The 12,695-nt window shown below is 37.0% G+C and overlaps 1 protein-coding gene across 1 annotated transcript in view; it reads right to left on the reverse strand.

Moving 5' to 3' along the window:
• VKORC1L1 (vitamin K epoxide reductase complex subunit 1 like 1) overlaps nucleotides 1-12,695 on the reverse strand; it is a 78,290-nt gene that overhangs the window by 5,514 nt on the left and 60,081 nt on the right. The window contains exon 2 of the mRNA XM_037153096.2: nucleotides 1,800-1,909. Coding sequence (XP_037008991.1) covers nucleotides 1,800-1,909 — 110 coding nt within the window. The remainder of the gene's footprint in view (nucleotides 1-1,799; nucleotides 1,910-12,695) is intronic.

Here is a 12,695-nt window from a genome sequence, read left to right on the forward strand (position 1 = left end):
GGGAAGCGGGCAGAGGGGTACAAGGTGGGACAGACGTCTCCCTGTGTAGCGTTCTATACATTTTTAAACAAACTTCTAAACCATGTGAATGTATTATCTATGGACAAATTAAATTAAAAATGCTGTTGTATCTCAAACAGCTTAGAAGAAAGTGAAGATGATGTGTTCAGGAAACTGTAGATGAGTTCAAATGTGCCTCAATGGTAAAGATACTGACATTAAAAATGCATAAAATGTGAACAGAAAAAATACATACAATACATATGATTTAAAATATCTATACATAATGATATTAAGTATAAATAGAAATTTATTCCACCTCTATCTCCAAAAATTAACATAGCCCAAAGCATTTCTTAGACTACTTTAATTTGGGTATATACTTTACATGCATCTTTAGAAATTCAAACAAAACAAATACAAATAAATGGAATAAAAAGTGAAAGTCAACCCTGGTCCCCAACCACTAGACCTTTTCTTGTGCATTCACATGCCTATGTATAAACGTACAGTTATCCTGTACCAACTATACCACAATTTGCTTTTTTCCTCTAAACTATGCTTTGCTCTCTTCAGGATCCACATGAGACCAACTTTTTCTTTAACGGCTACACTGTTTTCTAGTGTGGACGTAACCTAATTTGTTCAACCAATAGGTTTTGTGGAGCTACTTTCAATGTTTTGCTATTTTAAACTGTACTGCTATGAATATCCTCGTGTACATCTTTGTATTTCTACAGGATATGCAAGTACAGGATGGAACAAACTTGATAGGACTATTGAGAAAAATTTAGATTCACAATTTGCCTCCCAACAAATCCATTTCAGTTAGGAGAGCACAAAAGATCTGGCGGATAACAGGATGAAATAACAACAATATGCAAGGGCGAAAAGGAATGAATTTAACCTTAAAAGTATAAAAACTTTAGTACAATCAAAATTCACAAAACTAACAAAAAATAATAAAGCATAGGTTAAATATTTGTTAACAAATATGAAAATGGACTATAATCAGAATCCCAATAACTAAATTGGCAATAAAAGGAAATTAAAATATAGTAAAATAAGAAGAATAGCTACTAATATATAACATTAAATGAGGCATTTCACAGAAGACAGTTTTTAAAAAGGAAGATGGATGAAGCTTTGGAGAAACCCGACAACTGAGGGGAAAGCAGTTCACTGGCACCTCCATTTAAGACCCTGTGTTTTGACTTATTCATGCCATGTTTGGAAATTTACTCTGCAGAAATAATTCAAAGAGGAAAGGCTCTATGTGTCAAGGGACTTTTAAACAAAGTTGATCACTGTGTTATTTAGACATAAAAATTTTTGAGACCTGACATCAGCAATAACAAAACACTTAGGAAGATAGACAACACAAGATTTTGTGTAAAAATAAGTGAAAAAAACAGAAGACAATGCTAATAATGCATATGTAAAGGTGATAGAATTATGAATATCATTAACCATTAATGTTTTCCCAAGGCATGTATTTTAAAATAGCTAAAGAGTGTATAAAATAGTAAGGAAAAAGGTTTCTAGAGAAGACTGGAGTAATAATTTCCCTGAATGGTACTGGTTTATAGATATGGGATGCCACTATCCCTGATTAAACACCAACAGATACCAAGTTCAGCATGAGCATCAGAACTGTAGTGAACCCAGTTTTACAATGCAAAAACTAGTGCTTCTGTCATTCACATGTTTTTATTTAAAGACACACTTCAGAGCAAAGATAAAGTACTAAATGGAATGTAACAAAAAAACTTATTTTTGTATTGCTGTATAATACTTACCAAGTAATAACTGTAGTATATAAAATATAAGTCCAAAGACACTGTTTGGCTGGTTTAATACACCATCCTTTCCAAAAATGGAACCCAAAAGACCAAATCCTCGACCCCATCTGTAAAATAAGGAAAACCAGTAACCCTATATTTGAATTTTCCTATTTTGAAAAATGTAAAATTATCTGAGAATGTTATGCCAATATACCCATCCAAATCTCTAAACTGCTAATGTCTATATAGTCTTTTCCAAAAGGCAGGATAAAATATTCTTTTTCTGATGGCATTAGTATTTGCAGAGGAAGGGCTCTCTCAATTTCAGCTAGAGTCTCTTAGTAGTGGTACCACTGACATTTTGGGCTAATTCTTTGTGTAGGGGGCAGTTCAGTGCATCGCAGGGTGTTTAGCAGTACAGTATCCTCAGTTCCTGTTCACTATATACTACTAGTACCCTGCCAGTTGTGACAACCAAAACTGTCTTCAACCATTGCCAAATGTCCTCTGGGGGCAGAATCACCCCCAGTTGAAAGCCATTGATGTAAGTTGTCTCATTTGTTCATTCAAAGTTAAGCAGACAGAGAGGCAAGTCCAAGATGGTGGTGTAGGAGGATGCTAAGCTTGCCCCCTCCAAAGAACGCACCCAATGTACAACTACATTTACAGCAATTACTCCTGAGAGACAACTAAAAGCCAACTGAATAGCTTCTGCACAAGAAACAATAGAGACCACATAGAGAAGGTTGGAGAACCCCAAAAGCTCTCCAGAAACTTGAGGAAACTCCAGGACCAGAGGAATCGATGGGCGCTACTGTTTATGTTTCCTCTGCACTTGGAGAGCAGGCGGAACTCTATCCAGGTTGTCTGGCCAACCTTCGGGCCTGCTGTAGTGTGTACCTAAGCAACTCTCCCAGAGCTAGCTCCAGCAGGAACAAAAGGGCAACACAGTGTGTGTACAAGGACCCCTCCTCCACCAAGAGATTGGTCTAGCATCTATGGCAGGATGTTTGAGAGAATGTGGAGCTAGCAAAATGCTTTGGTGCCCCCTGGCAGGGCTGCCCATTCCAAAAAACTGCAGAGACAGTGGGTCACTGCTTCAGGTGTGTATAGGGCTACTCCACTGCGGGTAAGCGTGGATCTAGCAAAGCATTACAGTACTGCACACAGGGCTGCTCTGTGCAGAGTGAGTGGTGCATTGCTGCATGATATGAGACTGCCCCTGACCAGAAAAGGTGCCAAACTAGCAAAGCGTATTGGTGCACACACACAGAGCTGCTCCATCCAGAGAAAGTACGAAGCTAGTAGGGCTTCGTGACACACTCACTCAGAGCAGCCCCACCCAGACCCTGTTGGGCCACAGACAAAACAAGCAGCACCCTAAATCCACTCCTGGGCAGGCAGTATAGGAGGCGTCACACATACCCACCTGCTACAACCTGCCTGCCAAAACCGTCTGGTACACAGTCTACACAGAGGCTACTTTTTCATGATTGGGAGAGAGATCTTTTGAAGATTTTATTTATTTTTAGAGAGACGGGAAAGTGGGGAAGAGAGGGAAAGAAACATCCACTAACTACCTCACATATATACCCTGACAGGGACTGATCCCACAACCCAGGCATGTACCCTGACTGGGAATTGAACCCTCAACCTTTGATTTACAGGGAACACCACCCACCCAACTGAGCCATGTTAGTCATGGCTGGGAAGATACTTATTTTCAGCTAATTAACAGGAATAAATGCAAAGAGTCAAACAAAATGGGGAGACAGAGAATATGCCCCAAATAAACAGGGAAAAACATTAAAAAATTAATGAAATGGAAGTAATTTGCCTGACATGGAATTGAAACAATCATCAGGATGCCCAACAAACTTGAAGAGATGAACTCGGACAGCACTTCAACACATTAGAAAATGTAAGAAAAAAACAATAGGAGAGGAAGAATACAGTTACAAAATGAATACATTAGAAGGAATCAACAGCAATATAGTCAATACAAAAGAATGGATTAGTGACCTGAAAGACAGAATAGTATTATAAAAATCACCAAATCACAACAGCAAAATGCAAAAACAAAATTAAAAAATGAGGAGTATAAGAGACCTCTATGATAACATATATCAAGCACTCTAATGTTTGCATTACAGGAATTCCAGAAGAAGAAGAGACAGAGAAAGGGACAAAAAGTATATTTGAAGAAATAATGGCTGAAAAACTTATAATCTGAGGAAGGAAACAGAAATCCAGGAAGCACAGAAAATTCCAACAAGATGAATTCAAAGAGGACCACACCAACACACACTGTAATTAAAGTGACAAAAGTTAAGGATAAAGAGTCAATCTTGAAGGCAGCAAGAGTGAAAAACCAAGTCACATACGAGGGTAATCCCATAAGGCTATTAGCTGATTTCTCAGCAGCAACTCTATAGGCCAGAAGGAAGTAGCAGGAAATAAAGTGCTGAAAGAGAGCAACCTACAACCTAGAATATCTCCCAAGGTTATCATTCAGAATTGAAGGAAATATAAACACAATGAGTCACCCATTGAAAAAGCTAATTTAAAAATTAAAAGACAAAAGTTACAAAATTAACTATAGCTACAAAAGTCAGGATATGCACATAACAAAAAGATACTAAACATGATGTCAAAACCAAAGAAAGGGGAAATTAAAAATGTAGTGCTTTTAGAATTTATTTGAATTTAAATGCCTATCAACTTAAAATAGACTTCTATAGCTATAGATGGATACATATGAACCTCAAAGTAACCACAAACCAAAAATATGCAAAAAATATAGAGAGGAACCTGATCAGAACACTAGAGAAAGCCAATGAATTGAAGAGATCAGAAGAAAAAAGGAAACAAAAACTACCAAAAAGCAATTAACAAAATGACAATAAGTACATACCTAGCAATAGTTACTTTAAATGTAAACAGACTGGTGTTCCAATCAAAAGAAAAAGGGTGGCACAAAGGTTAAAAAAAAACAAGACCCATCTATATGCTGCCTATGAAAGATTCACTTTAGATCTAAAAACACACAGACTGAAAGTGAAGGGATGGAAAAAGATATTCCATGCAAATGCAAATGAAAAGAAAGGGTGGCAATATTCATCAGACAAAATAGGCTTTAAGACAAAGAATGTAACAAGGGACAAAGGAGGGCATTAACTAAGACAAAGGGATTGATCCAAGAATAGGATATAACAATTACAAATATGTACACACCCAACATGGGAGCACTTAAGCATGAACATAAAGGCAGAAAGTAACAGTAATACATGGGAACTTTAATAATCCATTTACCTCAATGGATAGATAATCTAGACAGAAAATTATTAAGGAAATAATGACCTTAATGCCACATTACACCCTACTGACTTAAACAGACATTTATAGAATATTTTATCCCAAACTAAAGATTACATATTTTCCTCAAATGCACATGGAATATCTTTCAGGACAGATCACATATTAGGTCACAAAAAAGACCAAAATAAACTCAAGAACATGGAAATTATATCGAGCATATTTTCTGACTACAATGGCATGAAACTAGAAATCAACTACAGAAAGAAAACTAGAGAAAAATACACGTGTGCAGATTAAATAACACGAGTGCAGATCAAATAACATACTACTAAACAACCAATGGATGAAAGAAGAAATCAAACAAGAAATAAAAAACTACTTTGAGAGAGAAAAAAACCCACTTTACAAAATTTATGGGATGCAGCAAAAGCAATTCAAAGAAGAAAGATCACAGCCACATAAGCGTACCATAGAAGCAAGAAAATTCCCAAATAAACAATCCAACTTTATACCTAAAGAAATTTTTAAAAGCACAAAGCCCAAAATAAATAGAAGGTAATAATAGAGATCAGAGTAGAAATAAATGAAACAGAGACTAAGAGAAATAATAATAATAATAATAATAATAATGATAATAATAGAAAAGATCAAAAAACACTAAGAGCAGATTCCCTGAAAGGATAAAACAATCAACAAACCTCCTGCAAGACTCATCAAGAAAAAGAAAGCCCAAATAAATAAAAATAAGATATTAAAGAAGAGAGATTAGAACCAATACCACAGAAATACAAAGGATCATTAATGAATACCATAAACAATTATATGCCAACAAATAGGGTGATGAAGAAAAAAATAGGTAAGTATCTAGACACATAAAACCTTCTAAGACTAAACCTAAAAGAAACAGAGTATCTGAACAGACCACCAGCAATGGAATTTAGTACTAATTAAAAAACTTGCAACAAACAAAGCCCTGATGGCTTCATAGGTGAATTGTACCATTTAAAAAAAACTAATACCACCCTGGCCAGTGTGGCTCAGTGAATTGAGCACCAGCCTGTAAACCAGAGTAAACTGGTTCAATTCCCAGTCAGAGCACATGCCTGGGTTTTGGGCCAGGTCCCCGGTAGGGGGAATGCAAGTAGCAACCACACACTGATGACTCTCTCCCTCTCTTTCTCCCCTCCTCTCTCTCTAAAAATAAATAAATAAAATCTTTAAAAAAATAATATGTATCCTTCTCAAACTATTCCAAAGAATTAAGGAGAAAGAAATGCTTTCAAATTCATTCTAAAAGGTCAGCTCATTCTACAAGGTCAGCATTACCTGATACCAAAATCAAAGACACTACAAAAAAAGACAGTTACGGGCCAATATTCTCGATAACCATAGAGGCAAAACTTCTCACAAAATACTGGAACACTGAATTCAACAATGCCTTAAAAGGATTATATACTATGGGCAAGGGGGTTGATACCAAAGGTACAACGGTGGTTCAACATCCATAAAACAATGTTATTCACCTCATCAACAAAACCATTGATAAAAATAATAAGATCACCTCCATAGACGCACAAAAACACTTCACAAAGTCCAACATCTAGTTATGATAAAAACTCTCAACAAAGTAGGTAAAAGAAATGTATCTGAACATGATAAAGGCTATATATGACAATATCATAACTCAGTAGTGAAAAGCTCAAAGCTTTTCCTCTAAGATCATGAACAAGACAAGATGTCCATACTAACCATTTTTATTGTAAGGGAAGTCCTAGCCACAGTAATCAAAGAAAAAGAAATAAAAGGCAGCCATTTGGAATGAAAGTAAAACTGTCATTACATGCAGATACCATGATACTCTCTATTAAAAAGCCCCCAAAGAATACATAAAAAAATTAACAGAATTACTAAATGAATTCAGTAAAGTCTCAGAACACAAAGTTATTCTATAGAAACCCACTGTGTTTCTACACACTAAGAATGATCAGAAGGAGAAATAAGAAAAGAATCCCATTTATAATTGCATCAAAAAGAATAAAATACCTGGGAATACATTTACCAAATAGGTGAAAGAGTTGTCCTCTGGAAAAAGAAAATTGAAGAGAACACAAATAAATGGGAGAATATACCATGCACATAGATTAAAAGGATTAATATTGCTAAAATGATCATACTACCCAAAGCAATTTATAGACTTAATGCAATCCCTATTAAAATACCAATGGCATTCTTCTCAGAACTAGAACTAAATAATCCAAAAATTTATATGGAATCACAAAAGTCCACAATAACAAAACAATCTAAAGGAAAAAATATAAAGATGGAGGTATCATGTTCCATGATTTCAAAGCATACTACAAAGATGTAATAGTCAAAACAGCATGGTACTGACTTAGACAGACACATGGATCAATGGAACAGAATAGAGGGCCTGGAAACAAACCCTCAATCATATGGTCAATTAATCTACGACAAAGTGGGCAAGAATATACAAGGGAGAAATGTCAGTCTCTTCAACAAGTGGTGTTGGGAAAAATAAAAAAATACATGCCCCCAAAACAAAACTGGAATACTTGCTTATACCATAAACAATAAACTCAAAATGGACTAAATATTTAAATATAAAACCTTAATCCATAAAACTCCTAGAACATAGGTAATAAATGTTCCCTTTAGCAAGGGTCCTCTTTAGATATGTCCCCTTGAGCAAGGGAAACAAAAGCAAAAATAAGCAAATGGTACTTTATCAAACTAAAAAGCTTCTGGTACAATGAAGGGACATGTCAAGAAAACAAAAAGACAACCTACTGAAGGGAAGAATAAACTTGCAAATGCCATATCTGGGGACTTCTGCCAGATGGAGGCACAGGTGGAAGCACTTCACCTTCTTGCACAACTAAGTTAAAAACAACAAAGTTTTAGCAACAAAAACGCAGCCAAACCACAGAAAATTGAACTATACGGAAGTCTGACAACAACGAGCCCTTCAGCCAAACTGGTAAGAGGGGCAGAGCCAGCAGCAGAGCAGGGTCAGGCAGGAAAGATCCACCAAACCAACCCAGGTGTGCAACCCAGGCACACTGGCAGCCGTGGGCGGATCCCAGGTGTGGAGTAGCAGCGGGCGGACCCACTGAGGGCACAAGGCGGTGGACTGACCACGGTCACACATTCAAGCGCAGATAAACTGGTGAAGGAACGAATGGTGAGACAGACTGTGCAGGCCCCAGTGGCGGAAAGTGGCAGAGGGGACCACCATTGTCCCCCTCTGACCCTGCCCCCACTTAGAGCATTACAAACCAGTGACCTGGGTGGCTTCTCTCTGACCTGCCCCCACATACAGTGTCACAAACCAGAGACCTGGGTGGCCCCGGCCCGGTGAACACATCCTTGTACATAACAGGCACGAACAGATCAAAACATGGCTCAAGAACAACTCAGAGCCCCAGAGCCAATAAGTCTAAGCAATGAAGAAATAGCCAAACTTTCAGGTGCACAGTTCAAAACAATGGTGATCAGGATGCTCACAGAACTGGTTGCTTATAGTCACAAATTAGAGGAACATATGAAGGCTAAACTAATTGAAACGATGGGAAATGCACAGGAAACCAATAATAATGGAAAGGAAACTGGGACTCAGATCAAAGCAGTGGACCAGAAAGAGGAAAAAAATTACCAACAGAAAAGGATGAAGAAACAAGAATTTTAAAAAGTGAGGAGAGGCTTAGGAACCTCCAGGACATTTTTAAACGCTCCAACATCAGAATTATAGGGGTGCCAGAAGGGGAAGAGGAACAGCCATGAGTGGAAAACTTATTTGAACAATTAATAAAGGAGAATTTCCCCAATCTGGCAAAGGAAATAAACTTCCAGGAAATCCAGGAAGCTCAGAGATTCCCAAAGAAGTTGGACCCAAGAAGGAACACACCAAGGCACATCATCATTACATTAGCCAAGATTAAAATGAAGGAGAGAATTCTAGAAGCAGCAAGAGATAAGGGGACAGTCACCTACAAAGGAGTCCCCATCAGACTGTCAGCAGATTTCTCAAAAGAGACCTTACAGGCAAGAAGGGGCTGGAAAGAAGTATTCCAAGTCATGAAATCCAAAGACCTACAACCAAGATTGCTCTATCCAGCAAAGCTTTAATTTAGAATGCAAGGACACATAAAGTGCTTCTCAGATAAGATCAAATTCAGGGAGTTCATCCTCACCAAGTCCTTATTATATGAAATGTTAAAGGGGCTTATCTAAGAAAAAGAAGATAAAAAGGTGAACAGTGAAAGGACAGCAAACTCACAGTTATTAACAACCACACCTAAAACAAAAGCAAACTAAGAGGACAGCTAGATCAGGAGCAGAACCATAGAAATGAAGATCACGTGGAGGGTTAGCAACAGGGGAGTGGGAGGAGAAGGAGAAGGGGGGAGAAGGTACAGAAAATAAGTAGCATAGATGGTAGGTAGAAAATAGATAGAAGGGAGGGCAAGAATAGTATGGGAAATATAGAATCTAAAGAACTTGAGACACGTGGTCATAAACTAAAGGGGGGAATGGTGGGGAGGGGTGTGCAGGGTGGAGGGGAATAAAGGGGGAAAACAGAACTGTAATGGCATAATTAATAAAATATATTTTTTAAAAAATGCCGTATCTGATAAGAGGTTGATATCCAAAATACAAATATAACTCATACAATAACAAATAACTATAAACAAAGAAAAGTCCAATAAAAAAATAGGAAGAGGCCCTGGCTGGTGTAGTTCAGTGGATTGAGTGCGGGCCTGTGAAGCAAAGGATCGTGGTTCAATTCCCAGTCAGGGGACATGCCTGGGTTGCAGGCCAGTTCCTAGTGGGGGACACATGAGAGGCAACCACACAATGATGTTTCTCTCCCTCTCTCCTTCCCTTCCCCTCTCTCTGAAAATAAATAAATAAAATATTTTTAAAAAATAGGAAGAGGATAGGAAAAGACTTTTCTCCAAAAACATACAGATGACCAACGAACATGTGAAAAGATGCTCGACAGCATTAATTACCAAAAAAATGTAAATCAAAACCACAGTGAGATACCACCCATACCAGAATAACATCGAAATGTGAACAAACAACATGGGTTGGTAAGGATGTGGAGAAAACGGAATCTTCTGTGGTACTGTTTGTGGGACTGCAATCTGGTGCAGCTATATGGAAAACAATATGGAGATTGCTCCAAAAACTAAAAATAAATCTACTATATCACCCAGCAATCCACTTCTGGGTATTTATCTGAAGAAAATGGAACACTAAGTCAAAAAGATATATGCCCTGGCTGGTGTGGCTCAGTGGATTGAGCACTAGACTGTGAAGCAGAGGGTTGCTGGTTCGATTCCCAGTTAGGGCACATGCCTGGGTTGTAGGCCAGTTCCCAACAGGGGACGTATGAGAGGCAACCATACACTGATATTTCTCTCCCCCTCTCCTTCATTTCCCCTCTAAAGATAAATAAATAAAATCTTTTAAAAATTTATTTTTAAAAACTTCTATTATACTACTTATCTTCAGAACTGCTCCAAGTAATTTATGGAATAAGGTGGGATATTAACCAATTGAGCAAAAAGAAATGTTTTCTTAAAATCATTGATACTTAGAAAGATGTTCATTTTGCTTGAGTATAGTAACATCAATGAAGTGATTATACAAAAGAGAACTTTTTTCATCTTTGATTCTTAAAAAAAGGTTCATCTTTGACCCAAATAGTATTTTCTTTGAATATTTTGTGTTTGGGGACCTAAACAACTTAATACCGCACTTCCCTAACGAATGCATGAGAAACGGTTGAAAGTTCACTCCTAATTTTACCATAAACAACGTATCTCCAGCACAGATCTCCTAGGTCCCTGAGGATAAATCTAAGACATTATCTGCCTCTTTCACTCTTCTCCTCTCATAAGGAAGTTTCCCAAAGGCCACCTGGATGACAGGTGATAATGCAATACACCAAGTGCAGGATCTGATGTGGGAATCCAAGTCTTCCATTTCGGCAGAAGTTAAAGAGATTTGTGGTAAGGGAAACAGCGCCACTCCCCACCCTTTCACTAGTTTGAATGCGTGTGTTTGAGAAGTTATTTTTCATAATATTTCAATGTTTAATTTCTAATACTTAGTATATATACCAAAGATATAACCCACATAAATAAAACATTTTGGGGGTGGGTCCTCATAAGTATGAAAAGTATAAAAGGGATCCTGAGATTAAAAAGTCTGAAAAATCACTGCTTTCAACCAATTTTCCCCAAAAAACACATCATAGTTCAGACCAATTTTAAAAATCAAGGAGAGATAAAGTAGGGAGAACTTTAAAAAATAATGAAATAATATGTATTACAATAAATTATATTTTTAAAAGATATCATGGCTATAGTATTAAAAAATGGAAAATAACAGAAGTTGGTGAGGATGTGGAGACACTGGGACTCTTGTACACCATTTTTGAGTAAAATGGCACCGTAGCTGTGGAAAATAATTTGGTGGTTCCTCAAAAAGTTAAACATAGAATTCCCACATGACCCTGCAATTGCACTCACTCCCAGATATATACCCAAAAGTTGTGAAAACAAGTATCAGGCAAGTACTAGTTCACAGCAGCACTATTCACAATGCCCAAAAGGTTGAAATAACTCAGGTGCCCATCAACTGAAGAATGGATAAACAAAATGTGATGCATTCATACAATGCAATATTTTTCAGCTATAAAAAGGAGTAAGTACTGATACATGAATGAACCTTGAATACATTATGCTAAGGAAATAAGCCAGACACAAAAGGTCACACACTGTGTGATTCCATTTATACGAAATGTCCATAATAGGCAAAGTCTCAGACAGAAAGCAGGTTAGTGGTTGCAAGGGGCTGGGGAGGGGGAGTGAGGAGTGACTGCTCAGTGGTACAAATAAATAAATTGGGGTAATACAAATGCTTTGAAACTAAATAGAGAAACAATGGTTACACAACACTGCAAGAGAACTACTAAACAGCACTGATTGTACACTTTAAAATGGTTAGTTTTGTAATGTAAATTTCACCTCAATTTAGGAAAAGAATTTGTGTAGTAGAAGGACAGGTAATTCTTATTTTCCTTATTGAACTTTTATATATTTTTCTGATTTTCTACAAAGGATATGTATAACTAAGTAATCAGAAAAAGGATAAATTATTTTAAAGCAGAAAATACTACAAAATATCAGTTGTTTCTGAATGGTGGGTAAGAGTTTATATTGGGTACTCTACCCTCTTCTACTCTGTTGTATTTTGTGAATTTTCTTTAATGACCAAATATTAATTTTATAATGACAGCAGCAAAAAAAAAGATGCCATAGTAAGTTCATCAATCACATTTAAATTAATTAATAATGAACTTTGATGTCTTCCCAACTTAACTCTTCCCTTCAACCAAATTTAAATTTTACTGCAATCTCTTTCCTCATGAAAAATCTGCCAAGGCCCTAATACCATGACTAAAACACTCAGGAATACAGGATCGGTAAGGAGAGGAAGCGATTAACAATACAGGAGTTTCCCTGATACTTTCCTACTGTAAGGAAAAATTTACTAAGATGC

This window comes from Artibeus jamaicensis, unplaced genomic scaffold (genome assembly GCF_021234435.1).
Source record: "Artibeus jamaicensis isolate MK-2021 breed Jamaican fruit bat unplaced genomic scaffold, CSHL_Jam_final contig_729, whole genome shotgun sequence".
NCBI classification, from domain to species: Eukaryota; Metazoa; Chordata; class Mammalia; order Chiroptera; family Phyllostomidae; genus Artibeus; species Artibeus jamaicensis.